Raw genomic sequence first — 17,074 nt, forward strand, 5'->3', positions numbered from 1 at the left:
CTCTCTTCGACATCCACTGATAGGTCTTTCTGGTCTTTAGCTAAGGGCATCTCTAATCACTTCTTTTGCTCTACCTTTCCTTCACTTTTCTGTTCTGACAGTACTATAGCTGTCTATCTTGTTGACAAAGCAGCTCTCTTTGCTTCCCGTTTCTGCTCTACTTTGGATGTGTTTTAACATTCCTTTGATGCTTCCCTAACTAATCCTGTGCCTCTTTCTGTAATCTTTTTTCAAACTGTCCAAAAAGTGCTTCTCTCTCAGGACACAAGCATGGCTTATGGTCGTGATGGCATCCATCCCTCTGTACGGAAAGAGTGCTTCTCTAAGCTTGCATCAGTGCTTGCTCTTTTGTTCCATATCATTTTAAAAACCAGACCTTTTCTTTCTTTTGGAAGCATGCATTGGTTCATCCCATCCTTTATGAGGGTGACTGTCCTAATCCCCTCCAATTATTATCCTGTTGCTTTGACATCTACCATTTCCAAAGTGTTTGAATTTTCTTCTCAACTCCCACATCCTGAGACATCCTCAATGTCAGTCTTCTCTCTGACCACCAGTATGATTTCCGTAAGGTGAGATCCTCTGGTGATATTCTTTCCTATCTTACTAATGTCTGGTCATCAGCCCTTAAAGATTTTGGGGAATCCTATGTAGTTGCCCTTGACATATCCAAAGCTGTTGATAGGTTTTGGCATCGGAGTTTCTTCTGTAAGCTTCCCTCTTTTGGTTCCTCTCCCTCACATTGCTCCCTCAAATTTAGCTTTGTCCCAGGCCACTCTATCTTCATATTTTTTGATGGATCAGCCTCTCCCCTTTTCTCCATCTTTAGTGGTGTCCCTCAAGGTTCTGTCATGTTTCCAACACTTTTTCTCCTTTTCATTAATGATTTCCTTTATTTCATATATAACTAGATGTGCTCATATGCTGATGACTCAATACTGCATTCCTCATCCACATCCTTGAATTCTTCAATTCTGCTCTTTCTTTTCCCACTCGATCTACATCTCGTTTCGATAAACTTTCTCTGTAAACTCAAACTTGGACAGGATATCTTAGTGGGCAAGATGAAATCTGGTTAAGTTTAATGCCTCTTAAGACTCAGTTTCTCCCCATCTATCTATTGAAAATTCCTCACAAGTTTGCTCTCTCCTTTGACAGTTCTGTAATTTTTTTTTTATGTTAGCTGAGATGGAATGGGCAGCTGAAACCCTAATGAACGTACTTGGTATTACCATAACATGCAATCTTGTTTGAAAATCCCACATTGTGGAGATTGCAAAATTTGCCTCCAGGAAACTGGGAGTTCTGTTTAGAATTCAAAATTTCTTTTCCTCCAAACAGTTGCTCTGTTTATACAAAGGATTGATCCATCCTTTTATGGAGTACTGCTTTCACATCTAGGGTGGTTCTAGCTCTTTGTCAATACTCAGTTGACAGAATTGAGTTGAAAACAGTCTGACTTATAAACTCTTCCATGGTAACTTCAGAACTTGACCCTTTTGCTCAATGCTGCATTGTTTTTTCATGTTTCCCCTCATCTATATGTGTAACTTTGATTTATGCTCCTAAGAGCTGGCTGCTTGTGTGACCCCACCGCTAGCTAGACCATGCAATATTTGGTAAGCTGCTGCATTACTTGATTACAGTATGGCTGATGGCACCTCAAGGTTGGACTGTTTTGATATTTGTATCTTCCCTACAACTCAAATGTTTTTCCTGAAAACTATGTCCTGGCACATTTTAAAAGACAGGTTTTTCATTTCATCCAAAATTCATGAATACTTGCTCGTGTGTCTTTTCCCTTTTCATTACTATCTCTATAGTTCAATTGAGGCCTGACCTTGTTGTGGACCATAGTTCATGACTAGAGCCTAAAAAAAAAGGAGTTCTAGGATGCTGTGTCTACTTATATCTCATTTTAAATGTCACTCATTTTCCTTAGATTAGTTTCGAAACACCACAGCTCATCCCGACAATAACATAAATAAGGGGTTATGACCATATCCTCCACTCTATTTTGGACAACCTGGTAGTTAACACTACAGAATCTACTATCACAAAGCATGGTGTATAGAGTTGGTGCTGTAATCATTTTTCTTGTGAGCAGACATTTCAGTCTGTTTGGATTTTGCTCAGCCCATCATAGAGCATTGCTCACTTATTTTGGTTACACTTCCTCCACCTCTGTAATAGCCAAAGTGGAATCAAAATGCCTTTCTTCTCATTAATTCCCATGGTGTTATCTCTGTCTAATCATCCCTATCTGTTCACTTTGATATTGCTCTCTTCCTGTTCTACAGCTGTTATTTTGGCCTTTACTCTCGTGAGCTGTTTGCATGTGTTCCTACCGCCAAAGCTTGGACCCTTGTCATGCATTTGGTTGCTGCTTCCTATAGTTTCCCTGTATATACCAAGCACATGAGGATTGACCATTGTGATACTTTTTTCTTCCCATGAACAGCAAAATGGGAATTCTCTTCCTTTTGTCTTTCTTTCTTCCTATAACCTTTCAACCTTTAAAGAGTTAGGTCTACAAACATGTGATGAGCTCTGATCAGTATATTAAATTTTTTTTCATGCTGTGGTTTCAGTGCATTATTACATGGCAGCTAGAGGCTGAGTGTGAATGAATGGGGCCTTTGTTGTCTTTTCCTAGTGCTACCTTGCACACATGAAGGGGGAGGGGGTTGTTATTCCATGTGTGGTGAGGTGGCGATGGGAATAAATAAAGGCAGACAGTATGAATTATGTACATGTGTATATATGTATATGTCTGTGTGTGTATGTATATGTATACATTGAGATGTATAGGTATGTATATTTTCATGTGTGGACGAGTATGTATATACATGTGTATGTGGGTGGGTTGGGCCATTCTTTGGTCTGTTTCCTTGCGCTACCTCGCTAACGTGGGAGACAGCGACAAAGCAAAATAAATATAAATAAATATTTTTTTTCATCCAAGATGACCATAATTTGGTCTCGTTTTACATGTATTCATGTTGGTCATAGTTTAAAAGATAGGAGTTTTGCCATATGATGGTGGCCTTTGGAAGCATTAACTTTTTAATTTGTTTATTTTTCATCAGCTGTTGATATTTGTCATTTTTCATATACCCATATGGAGAGGAGGAAGTAGTATCTTTCTATCCTTGTCATCCATGACCTATCTGCATATGTATAAGTGTCCTTCTCTTGGTAAGTTTATTTATTTGTTTTGCTTTGTCACTGTCTCCCGCGTTAGCGAGGTAGCGCAAGGAAACAGACGAAAGAATAGCCCACCCGCCCACATACACATGTATATACATACACGTCCACACACGCAAATATACATACCTATACATCTCAACGTATACATATATATACACACACAGACATATACATATATACACATGTACATAATTCATACTGTCTGCCTTTATTCATTCCCATTGCCACCTTGCCACACATGAAATAACAACCCCCTCCCCCCATGTGTGCGAGGTAGCGCTAGGAAAAGACAACAAAGGCCCCATTCATTCACACTCAGTCTCTAGCTGTCATGTAATAATGCACCGAAACCACAGCTCCCTTTCCACATCCAGGCCCCACTGAACTTTCCATGGTGTACCCCAGACACTTCACATGCCCTCATTCAATCCATTGACAGCACCTCAACCTCGGTATACCACGTCATTCCAATTCACTCTATTCCTTCCACGCCTTTCACCCTCCTGCATGTTCAGGCCCCGATCACTCAAAATCTTTTTCACTCCATCTTTCCACCTCCAATTTGGTCTCCCACTTCTCCTTGTTCCCTCCACCTCTGACACATATATCCTCTTTGTCAATCTTTCCCCACTCATTCTCTCCATGTGACCAAACCATTTCAAAACACCCTCTTCTGCTCTCTCAACCACACCCTTTTTATTACCACACATCTCTCTTATCCTATTATTACTTACTCGATCAAACCACCTCACACCACATATTGTCCTCAAACATCTCATTTCCAGCACATCCACCCTCCTGCGCACAACTCTATCCATAGCCCACACCTCACAACCATACAACATTGTTGGAACCACTATTCCCTCAAACATACCCATTTTTGCTTTCCTAGATAATGTTCTCGACTTCCACGCATTCTTCAAGGCTCCCAGAATTTTTGTCCCCTCCCCCACCCTATGATTCACTTCCACTTCCATGGTTCCATCCGCTGCCAAATCCACTCCCAGATATCTAAAACACTTTACTTCCTCCAGTTTTTCTCCATTCAAACTTACCTCCCAGTTGACTTGTCCCTCAACCCAATGTACCTAATAACCTTGCTCTTATTCACATTTACTCTCAACTTTCTTCTTTCATACACTTTACCAAACTCAGTCACCAGCTTCTGCAGTTTCTCACATGAATCAGCCACCAGCGCTGTATCATCAGCGAACAAGAACTGACTCACTTCCCAAGCTCTCTCATCCACAACAGACTGCATACTTGCCCCTCTTTCCAAAACTCTTGCGTTCACCTCCCTAACAACCCCATCCATAAACAAATTAAACAACCATGGAGACATCACACACCCCTGCCGCAAACCTACATTCACTGAGAACCAATCACTTTCCTCTCTTCCTACACGTACACATGCCTTACATCCTCGATAAAAACTTTTCACTGCTTCTAACAACTTGCCTCCCACACCATATATTCTTAATACCTTCCACAGAGCATCTCTATCAACTCTATCATATGCCTTCTCCAGTTCCATAAATGCGACATACAAATCCATTTGCTTTTATAATCTGAGTTTATTTTCCATCACTGATATGCGGTCATGTAACTTCATTTGGAGTGGACAAAGATAAGTGCTTCATATCCCAGCAAAAGTAGGCTGCCCTGACTTGCACTTCATTCTTTAGAGGCATACTTTGTAAGTAGTAGATACTCGTGTTATGGTAATGATAGGACCATTACATAATGAATTTATGAAGCTTCCATGTCATCAGTTGTCCAAAATTAAACCTAAACATGAATTTTAAGCAAATGTGTTTTTACCTTGCCTTTAGACCCAGAAAGAAGTCTCTCACTCATTAGAATGCTATTCAGTAAGTATTATTACAGTTTTATTTTAACTGTCTTGCAGAATGTGAGGCAGGACTTGAGTGCCATGAAGTGCATGAGAATCACTTTTGGAATTTCACCCACAAAGTCCTGGCAGAGTTACGGGAAAAACACAAGTGTCCTGTTCAATTGAGTCTTTCCAAGAATGTTAAAGATCAGGAAGACAGACAAGACATAATTACAGTAAGGAATATTGACTCCAAGAATGTTAAAGATCAGGAAGACAGAAAAGACTTAATTACAGTAAGAAAAATCGACTCCATAAACTGTGATATAAAGTATGAAAATCTGGCTGTGGCTGGTCCCTCACAAGTAGAGGAGTCAACTGTTATTACAAAAAGAGAGAGGATAGATTCTTGTAATTTTAGCTCAAAAATTAAGATTGAACAGGACCGAGTAAGTAGTGATAAGGACTCTGCATGCTCTAAAACAAATAAAAGTGTACAACTCTTTGACTCGGATGATTCTAACAATGAAACGGTGACATTCACTTCTGGGCGGGAGAAGTCCTTGCTAGGAGAGCATTATCCAGTACTAGTTAGATTGAAGAAATTTGGGAATATTAAACAGACTTGCAGAGAATTGAATATTGATAACTTAGAAGATCCAGAAGTACTGGACTTAGATATCAGTTCTGTTTCACAGATTAAGCATGACACATTGAAGAATTATGAATATCCAGTAGGACACGGTGAAACAGTGGGTTCCCAAATAAAGAGGTCCGATATTTCCATGAATGACAGTTTTAGTGAAAATACAGTAATCTTTAGAAGAAGCTGTGCTGACCAAAACTTTATGGCAGATTTTACTGTGACTGAGACCTCTGACCCTAACCCATATGAATGCAGTGAAAATGCAAGAAACGCTTTTGATGGACTGACACAAAAATCTTCATCTCCCTCTGTATCCCTGCTTCAGGATGTTACAGGGAGTGTCAGAGACAAAGAGATTAAAGAAAAACAACGGCGAAACAAAACACCAATTGAAGATGATGATAGGACTACCCATATTGAAAGTTATGAAAAGGATAATGATGGAAATGAAAGCAGCTTTGATAAGTCTACGTGGTTCAGGGAAAAGTGCCAGAAAAATATTGTCGATGGTCTAGGAAACTTAGTAGAACTTGCAGTGGAGAAGTACTTTGATGTTGCTGAGAAGATAGTTCAAAGAAATGAAAGTGAGACATCTCCACAAAAAGAGGAAGACACTAAAACAAGTGAAAAATTATGTTATAGAGGACCAACATGCAAACCATGTATTCACATTCACTTTCATCTTGAAAAATTGCCTGAGCCATCAAGGAGAGGTTAGTTCAGTTTTCCTATTTCTTTATTTAAATATTCAGTGATTTTACAAGAGAATTTTTTATTTTGGTATGGCTGTCATATGAGTGCAATCTTTGTCATTTGCTTGCAGCAGTTTGGACAGTGTAATCAGGTTACAGTTTATGAAGAGATAAAAGAAACAAGTTAGCAAGGTGCAGTAAAGAAATGGAAAAGCAGGTTTAGAATGGTATGAGTTTGATTGCATTTAATGCTGATGTCTAGACCCCAGACATTTAGGCATGTAAAATCTTGAAAAAAAGGCAGGGAGGTTTGAATCCTGGTTACGGGTGTCAGTCCACAGTCATCCCAGCCGTTCATCCACCCCTACAGGTTGGTCGATAAAATTGGTACCGGGCATGAGAAAGGTGGGAGGTGGGCAGATAAGAAAGGGTGGTGAGTGGTGGGATGAAGAAGTAAGGTTGTTAATGAAAGAGAAAAGAGAGGCGTTTGGATGATACTTGCAGGGAAGTAGTGCAAATGAGGAGGAGATGCATAAGAAAAGTGGCAGGAGGTCAAGAGAAAGGTGCAAGGGTTGAAAAAGAGGGCAAATGAGAGTTGGAGTGAGAGAGAATCATTAGATTTTAGGGAGAATAAAAAGATACCTTGGAAGGAGGTAGATAAAGTGCGCAAGACAAAGAGAACAAATGGGAATATCGATGAAGGGGGCAGGCGGGGAGGTAATAGCAGGTAGTGATGAAGTGAGGAGATTGATTGAGTATTTTGAAGGTTTTTTAATGTGCTTGTTGATAGAATGGCAGATATGTAGAATGGCAGATATGGGGTATTTTGGTCAAGGTGGTGTGCGAAGTGAGAGGGTCAGGGAGAATGGTTTGGTAAAAAGAGGAGAGGGAGTGAAAGCTTTGCAGAGGATGAAATCTGGCAAGGAGGCAGGTTTTGCATGGTATTGCAGTGGAATTTATTAAAAAAGGGTTGACTCTTTTGTTAATTGGTTGGTAAGGATATTCAATTATGTATGGACCATGGTGAAGTGCCTGAGGATCGGCAGAATGCATGCATGGTGCCATTGTACAGAGGCAAAGGGGATAAAGGTGAGTGTTCAAACTACAGAGGCATAAGTTTGTTGAGTATTCCTGGGAAGTTACATGGGAGGGTATTGATTGAGAGGGTGAGGGCGAGTACACAGCATCAGATTGGAGAAGAGCAGTGTGGTTTCAAAAGTGGTAGAGGATGTATGAATCAGGTGTTTGTTTTGGGGAATGTATGTGAGAAATACTTAGAAAAACAGATGGATTTGTATGTAGCATTTATGGATCTGGAGAAGGCATATGATAGGGTAGATAGAGATGCTTTTGGAAGGTTTTAAGAGTGTATGGTGTGGGAGGTGAGTTGCTGGAAGCAGTGAAAAGTTTTTACCAAGGATGTAAGGTATTTGTATGAGTAGGAAGAGAGGAAAGTGATTAGTTCCCACTGAATGTTGGTTTGTGGTAGGGGTGTGTGATGTCCCCATGGTTTTTTTAATTTGTATGTGGATGGGGTGTTTAGGGAGGTAAGTGCATGAGTTTTGGAGAAAGGAACAAGTATGCAGTCTATTGTGGATGAGAGAGCCTAGGAAGTGAGTCAGTTGTTGTTTGCCAATGATACAGCTCTAGTGGCTGATTCAGGTGAGAAACTGCAGAAGTTGGTGACTGAGTTTGGAAAAGTGTGTGAAAAAGAAAGTTAAGGATAAATGTGAATAAGAGCAAAGTGATTAGGTTCAGTAAGGTTGAGGGACAAGTTAATTGGGATGCAAGTTTGAATAGAGAAAAATAGGAGGAAGTGAAATGTTTTAAACATCTGGGAGTGGACTTAACAGTGGATGGAATCATAGAAGCAGAAGTGAGTCACGGGGGGGGGGTGCATTTTCTTGGAGCGATGAAGAATTTGTGGAAAGAGAGAACGTTATCTCGGAGAGCAGAAATGGGTATGTTTGAAGGAATAGGAGTTCCAACAATGTTGTTTGGTTACAAGGCATGGCCTATAGATAGGTTTGTATGGAAGAGGGTAGATATGTTGGAAATGAAATGTTTGAGGACAGTATGTGGTGTGAGGTGGTTTGATTAAGTAATGAAAGGGTAAGAGAAATGTGTGGAAATAAAATGAGTGTGGTTGAGAGAGCTGAAGTGGATGCGTTGAAATGGTTTGAACATATGGAGAGAATGAGTTTGGAAAGATTGACAAAGAAGATATAATTGTCAGAGGTGGAGGGAACATGGAGAAGTGGGAGACCAAATTGGAGGTGGAAGGATGGAATGAAAAAGATTTTGAGCGATCAGGGCCTGAAAATACAGGAGTGAATTGGAACGATGTGGTATACCAGGGTTGACGTGCTGTCAGTAGACTGAACCAGGGCATGTGAAGCATCTGGGGTAAGCCATGTAAAGTTTTGTGGAGTCTGGATGTGGATAGGGAGCTGTGGTTTTGGTGCATTACACATGACAGCTATTGTTCATGGGATGGCCTTGATTAGGGCCTCACCTGCCCATGCTGTCTCAGCTAACATATAAAAAGAAAGTAGGCAAGACAAACAGCTAGAATAGGTAGGAAAACTGAAAAAAATAAGTTTTTTTTTTTTTTTCTTTTTTTTTTTTTTCTTTGTCGCTGTCTCCCGCATTTGCGAGGTAGCGCAAGGAAACAGACGAAAGAAATGGCCCAACCCACCCCCATACACATGTATATACATACGTCCACACACGCAAATATACATACCTACACAGCTTTCCATGGTTTACCCCAGACGCTTCACATGCCTTGATTCAATCCACTGACAGCAAGTCAACCCCGGTATACCACATCGCTCCAATTCACTCTATTCCTTGCCCTCCTTTCACCCTCCTGCATGCTCAGGCCCCGATCACACAAAATCTTTTTCACTCCATCTTTCCACCTCCAATTTGGTCTCCCTCTTCTCCTCGTTCCCTCCACCTCCGACACATATATCCTCTTGATCAATCTTTCCTCACTCATTCTCTCCATGTGCCCAAACCATTTCAAAACACCCTCTTCTGCTCTCTCAACCACACTCTTTTTATTTCCACACATCTCTCTTACCCTGACGTTACTTACTCGATCAAACCACCTCACACCACACATTGTCCTCAAACATCTCATTTCCAGCACATCCATCCTCCTGCGCACAACTCTATCCATAGCCCACGCCTCGCAACCATACAACATTGTTGGAACCACTATTCCTTCAAACATACCCATTTTTGCTTTCCGAGATAATGTTCTCGACTTCCACACATTCTTCAAGGCTCCCAGAATTTTCACCCCCTCCCCCACCCTATGATCCACTTCCGCTTCCATGGTTCCATCCGCTGCCAGATCCACTCCCAGATATCTAAAACACTTCACTTCCTCCAGTTTTTCTCCATTCAAACTCACCTCCCAATTGACTTGACCCTCAACCCTACTGTACCTAATAACCTTGCTCTTATTCACATTTACTCTTAACTTTCTTCTTCCACACACTTTACCAAACTCAGTCACCAGCTTCTGCAGTTTCTCACATGAATCAGCCACCAGCACTGTATCATCAGCAAACAATAACTGACTCACTTCCCAAGTATTGAAATATTATACATGATATTACAGCACCATTAGTAAAGTGAATAATTGTTAACCAGTCAACTTGTTGAAAAAAAAAGATATACTTATTGTATTATACTTAACCACTGTTTACTGTGTCAGCAAGGTAGCACAGGGAAACAGATAAAGAATGGCCCAACCACCCATATACACCTATATATACATAAATGCTCATGATACAGGTTGGGCCACCCATATACACCTATATATACATAAACGCTCATGATACAGGATTATTATCTGTCATAGTGTGAATCATCATGCAGTATTTTCATTTTGGTGTTTTTATTGCAGCTTATTGCTTTTTTACTATTAGCACCTGTGCTGTGAAACTTGGAAGCAATGAAACCTTGAACAGTTTGCAAAATGTAGATAAAGGAGAAGTTCTCCATAATTTGATATAGCTTTAAAACAATACCCAGACATCAGGGACAATCTAAAAGTGCCTCAAAGCAGAATTACACAAAAACCTTACAAGACATACACAAACCCACTTCACGCAATCAACATACATGAGGCAGTCAAATCACTTGGAAAGTCAAACTCATTAGGTACACTCCAAACATATAACCTCCAGCTGAAACACCTTGATCCCATAGCCAGTTAGGTTGTCTTTTTTATAATTGTCTAAGGACTCCTTTTCCAGGAGCTCCTGCAGCTCCAAGGTTGCTCTAATTCCAGTAGCAGGGAAATGATGGACTCCATTAGAGTATGCCTATTGATACAGCTCATCAAAGATACCTTGCCGTGTCATCTGATGCAGGTGATGTCTTATACCACTCAGTCCAGGTCTTCATGTTGATAAGTCAGTCTTACTTACTCAAGAGAATAAATGACATATGGAAACTGGGAGGCATAACATCAGTCTAAAAATTTGGCAAGCCACCTAACATAGCCTCTTCCTCCTAGCCCATTTTCTTTATATCCACCCTCCTCAAGGCCCTTGAAAGGCTGATCTTGAAGAGAATCAGTCCAGACATTCCCCTTCCTCCCTGACATTAGATTTTACCACAAACATTCCACTACCATTTTCCTCAACATAGTCTAAACAGTCCATATCAGATGGCTTCAGCCACCCTAAACCTCCAATCCATATTATTTTGGTTAACAAAGACATAAAGCTTTTGCCATGGTACCTCACCACATATTTAGATAAAGCACTCAACATTCTTTATAGAACAGTGACTGGCAGTGGTTGGTAAACTTTCTTTCCTACAGCCAAGCACATGTCCCTTTGAATGTGTGTGAGAAATACTTAGAGAAACATAGGGAGGAAGGAAAATTACTGCAAGCAGTAAGAGATTTTTACTAAGAGTGTAAGGTGTGTCTTCAAATAGTTAAAGAGGAGAGTGAGTGGTTCCAAAAAGGTGGGTGTGTGGCAGGGGTGCATGATGTCACCATGGCAGTTTGATTAGTTCATGGATAGTGTGGAGAGGGAGGTAAATGCAAGGATCTTGCAGAGAGAGAGAGGAGTGAGTATGCAGTGTGTAGGTGATTGAGGAGGCTTAGGAAGTGAGTCAGTTTTTGAAAAACGTATGTGGTTTTATCAAGAAACTGATAAAAGGGAGAGAGAGAGAGGTATGGTGATAAGCATGTGTGGTTTACATGAGTTCATATGAGAAAGACAAACAACAGGAGTTCTGATTGGCCCATTACTGGGTTGTCTGGTAAAAAAAACTGAGCTGACAAGAAAATGTAATTCTGCTCAGCGGTTTTTTAAGCTGTCACCGACTCCTCACTGTTGCTCATTAGTCTCCTAGTGTACCCATTACTGGTGTCGTTTATACTGTCTGTTTCTGGTGCTTTTCTCAGAGTATACGTGAATTTATGAAATATTTGTCTAAATGACTTTTGAAGGTATTTATTCCAATGCTCATCACATCCATTGGAAAAGAAGCTGTTTCCCATGTCCATACTACATATTTTAGCTTTGAGTTTTATTCCATTTCTCCTGGTAACTGTATTTTCTTAAGAGACTTGAAGAGGTTATACTGAGATGGTTTGAACATATGTAGAGAATGAGTGAGGAAAGATTGACAAAGAGGATACATGTGTCAGAGGTGGAGGGAACAAAGAGAAGCAGAAGACCAAATTGGAGGTGGAACTACTATTCCTCTAAAGGAATAAACATACCTATTTTTGCTCCGAGATAACATTATCTCTTTCCACACATTATTCATAGCTCCCAGAACCTTCACTCTCTCCCCACCCTATGACTCACTTCCACTTCCATGGTTCCATTCACTGCTAAGGCCACTCCCAGATATCTAAAACACTTCCTCCAGTTTTTCTTCATTCAAATTTACATCCCAACTAACTTATTCCTCAACCCTACTGAACCTAATAACTTGATCTTATTCATGTTTGCTTTCAAGTTTCTCCTTTCTTACTCTTTTTCAAACTCAGTCACCAATGTCTGCAGTTTCTCACTCAAATCAGCCACCAGTGCTGTATCATCAGTGAACGACAACTGACTCACTTCCCAGGCCCTCTCATCCCCAACACAATGCTTTCCCCTCTCTCCAAAACTCTTGCATTTACCTCCCTAACCACCTCATCCATAAACATCAGTGAAGAGGGCAAGGGGGGAAGTGATAACAGGTAGTGATGAAGTGAGGAGGAGGAGTGAGTATTTTGAAGGTTTGTTGAATGTTCAGGCCCTGATCACTCAAAATCTTTTTCACTCCATCTTTCCACCTCCAATTTGGTCTCCCACTTCTCCTCGTTCCCTCCACCTCTGACATATATATCCTCTTGGTCAATCTTTCCTCACTCATTCTCTCCATGTGCCCAAACCATTTCAAAACACCCTCTTCTGCTCTCTCAACCACACTCTTTTTATTTCCACTCATCTCTCTTACCCTTACATTACTTACTCGATCAAACCACCTCATACCACATATTGTCCTCAGACATCTCATTTCCAGCACATCCACCCTCCTGCGCACAACTCTATCCATAGCCCACGCCTTGCAACCATACAACATTGTTGGAACCACTATTCCTTCAAACATACCCATTTTTGCTTTCCGAGATAATGTTCTCGACTTCCAAACATTCTTCAAGGCTCCCAGAATTTTCACCCCCTCCCCCACCCTATGATTCACTTCCGCTTCTATGGTTCCATCCACTGCCATATCCACTTCAAGATATCTAAAACACTTAACTTCCTCCAGTTTTTCTCCATTCAAACTTACCTCCCAATTGACTTGACCCTCAACCCTACTGTACCTAATAACCTTGCTCTTATTCACATTTACTCTTAACTTTCTTCATTCACACACTTTACCAAACTCAGTCACCAGCTTCTGCAGTTTCTTACATGAATCAGCCACTAGCGCTGTATCATCAGCGAACAAGAACTGACTCACTTCCCAAGCTCTCTCATCCACAACAGACTGCATACTTGCCCCTCTTTCCAAAACTCTTGCATTCATTTCCCTAACAACCCCATCCATAAACAAATTAAACAACCAAGGAGACATCACACACCCCTGCCACAAACCTACATTCACTGAGAACCAATCACTTTCCTCTCTTCCTACACGTACACATACCTTACATCCTCGATAAAAACTTTTCACTGCTTCTAACAACTTGCCTCCCACACCGCATATTCTTAATACCTTCCACAGAGCATCTCTATCAACTCTATCATATGCCTTCTCCAGATCCATAAATGCTACATACAAATCCATTTGCTTTTCTAAGTATTTCTCACATACATTCTTCAAAGCAAACACCTGATCCACACATCCTCTACCACTTCTGAAACCACACTGCTCTTCCCCAATCTGATGCTCTGTACATGCCTTCACCCTCTCAATCAATACCCTCCCATATAATTTCCCAGGAATACTCAACAAACTTTTTTTTTTTTTTTTTTTTTTGCCACTGTCTCCCGCGTTTGTGAGGTAGCGCAAGGAAACAGAAGAAAGAAATGGCCCAACCCCCCCCCCATACACATGTATATACATCCGTCCACACACGCAAATATACATACCTACACAGCTTTCCATGGTTTACCCCAGATGCTTCTCATGCCTTGATTCAATCCACTGACAGCACGTCAACCCCAGTATACCACATCGCTCCAATTCACTCTATTCCTTGCCCTCCTTTCACCCTCCTGCATGTTCAGGCCCCGATCACACAAAATCTTTTTCACTCCATCTTTCCACTTCCAATTTGGTCTCCCTCTTCTCCTCGTTCCCTCCACCTCCGACACATATATCCTCTTGGTCAATCTTTCCTCACTCATTCTCTCCATGTGCCCAAACCATTTCAAAACACCCTCTTCTGCTCTCTCAACCACGCACTTTTTATTTCCACACATCTCTCTTACCCTTACGTTACTTACTCGATCAAACCACCTCACACCACACATTGTCCTCAAACATCTCATTTCCAGCACATCCATCCTCCTGCGCACAACTCTATCCATAGCCCACGCCTCGCAACCATACAACATTGTTGGAACCACTATTCCTTCAAACATACCCATTTTTGCTTTCCGAGATAATGTTCTCGACTTCCACACATTCTTCAAGGCTCCCAGAATTTTCGCCCCCTCCCCCACCCTATGATCCACTTCCGCTTCCATGGTTCCATCCGCTGCCAGATCCACTCCCAGATATCTAAAACACTTCACTTCCTCCAGTTTTTCTCCATTCAAACTCACCTCCCAATTGACTTGACCCTCAACCCTACTGTACCTAATAACCTTGCTCTTATTCACATTTACTCTTAACTTTCTTCTTCCACACACTTTACCAAACTCAGTCACCAGCTTCTGCAGTTTCTCACATGAATCAGCCACCAGCGCTGTATCATCAGCGAACGACAACTGACTCACTTCCCAAGCTCTCTCATCCCCAACAGACTTCATACTTGCCCCTCTTTCCAACAAACTTATACCTCTGTAATATGAGCACTCACTCTTATCCCCTTTGCCTTTTTTACAATGGCAGTATGCAAGCATTTCGCCAATCCTCAGGCACCTCACCATGAATCATACATACATTAAATAACCTTACCAACCAGTCAACAATACAGTCACCCCCTTTTTTAATAAATTCCACTGCAATACCATCCAAACCTGCTGCCTTGCCGGCTTTCATCTTCCGCAAAGCTTTTACTACCTCTTCTCTCTTTACCAAATCATTTTCCCTAACCCTCTCACTTTGCACACCACCTCGACCAAAACACCCTATATCTGGCACTCTTATCGGGGCCTGAACATGCAGGAGGGTGAAAGGCGTGCAAGGAATAGAGTGAATTGGAACGATGTGGTATACCAGGGTCGACGTGCTGTCAATGGATTGTACCAGGGCATGTGAAACGTCGGGTAAACCATGGAAAGTTCTGTGGGGCCTGGATGTGGAAAGGGAGCTGTGGTTTCGGTGCATTATTACATGACAGCTAGAGGCTGAGTGTGAACGAATGTGGCCTTTGTTGTCTTTTCCTAGTGCTACCTCGCACACATGAGGGGGGGAGGGGGTTGTTATTCCATGTGTGGCGAGGTGGCGATGGGAATAAATAAAGGCAGACAGTATGAATTATGTACATGTGTATATATGTATATGTCTGTGTGTGTATATGTATTTGTACATTGAGATGTATAGGTATGTATATTTGCGTGTGTGAACGTGTATGTATATACATGTGTATGTGGGTGGGTTGGGCCATTCTTTTGTCTGTTTCCTTGCGCTACCTCGCTAATGCGGGAGACAGCGACAAAGCAAAATAAATAAATAAATAAATAAAAATATTGTTGAATGTGTTTGATGATAGAGTGGCAGATGTAGGGTGTTTTGGTCGGGGTGGTGTGCAAAGTGAGAGAGACAGGGAGAGTGCTCTGGTGAAGAGAGAAGTGGTAGTGAAAGCCTTACAGAAAATGTAGTGCCTCTGCAAACACTGCAGTAGACTTGCTCTCTGTCAGTGGCCTGTTAAGGGTAAGGCACTAAAGGCTAAGAAGCTCCACTGGAGTTCACTAGTAATGAAGACTCTGTTGCCATGGCCACCCCTTGAGGGAGTTTGAAATGGAACAAGCTTCAGAGATATAGATACATAGCTAGATCATTCATTGTTGATTATATTGAGGTTATTTTGATAAAGTGTATTTAGTCCTCTGACTTTTGATGGGTGAAATTTTCTTTTTCCAGGTAGCCAAACTAGTATTCTGGATTTTTTTCATTCTACAAAAGCAGATAGAGTACAAAACTCATCAATATCCAAGAAGTGTTCAGCATGCTGCTCCTGTGGTATGTTTATTTAATTGGTCGTGTTCATCTGACCATAGAAATGAAGTTGTATGAGAAAGCTATTTAGTGTTTATGATGTAACTGTTAAGTAGAAAGATGTTTGAAGGAAAGGGAATGCACTGATATGTCCATGAAAAGAGTTCCTGGATTTTTATTACCACACATCTCTCTTACCATATTATTACTTACTCGATCAAACCACCTCACACCACATATTGTCCTCAAACATCTCATTTCCAGCACATCCACCCTCCTGCGCACAACTCTATCCATAGCCCATGCCTCGCAACCATACAACATTGTTGGAACCACTATTCCTTCAAACATACCCATTTTTGCTTTCCGAGATTTTCAGAGGGTTTTGATGGCAGAGGAAATTCCAAAAATCATGTAACCCCACCAGAATCTGCTCCCTTGCCAGTAACTCTTAAGAGTCAGGGGAGCAACTCCAAGAGAGTTGGGCACCAGGCAAGGGAGTGCTGGACTAGGCTGAAGGGAGTTTTTATGTTACAGATCCTTCTACTGGGAAGGATCGTCAATTATCATGTTATGCACACTGTATGATGCTATCTTAATATTATGGGATGAAAGCAAACACCAGGGTTAAATCTCCATATAATACAAGAAATAAAGAGTACAAAATAACAGAAGCACATTAATCAGGCACAAATCATTTATGTTAACACTTAAAATTCAGTATTCCAGGTAAGACACACGCACACGCACACATGTTCGTAACAATATATACACATGTACATATTCATACTTGCTTGCCTTCATCCACTCCTGTCATCACCCCGC

At 41.2% G+C, this 17,074-nt stretch overlaps 1 protein-coding gene across 2 annotated transcripts in view; it reads left to right on the forward strand.

The window, feature by feature from the left end:
• LOC139765266 (uncharacterized) overlaps nt 1–16,664 on the forward strand; it is a 37,788-nt gene extending 21,124 nt beyond the window's left edge. Inside the window, exons 5-6 of one of the 2 annotated variants that reach the window (XM_071692620.1) lie at nt 5,120–6,403; nt 16,175–16,664. In XM_071692620.1, the coding sequence (XP_071548721.1) occupies nt 5,120–6,403; nt 16,175–16,287 (1,397 nt within the window). In that variant the 3' untranslated portion in view covers nt 16,288–16,664. The remainder of the gene's footprint in view (nt 1–5,119; nt 6,404–16,174) is intronic. The other variant, XM_071692619.1, reaches the window with a different exon arrangement.
• The last annotated feature ends 410 nt before the right edge of the window (nt 16,665–17,074 follow it).

The sequence above is a fragment of the Panulirus ornatus genome, chromosome 53 (genome assembly GCF_036320965.1).
Source record: "Panulirus ornatus isolate Po-2019 chromosome 53, ASM3632096v1, whole genome shotgun sequence".
NCBI classification, from domain to species: Eukaryota; Metazoa; Arthropoda; class Malacostraca; order Decapoda; family Palinuridae; genus Panulirus; species Panulirus ornatus.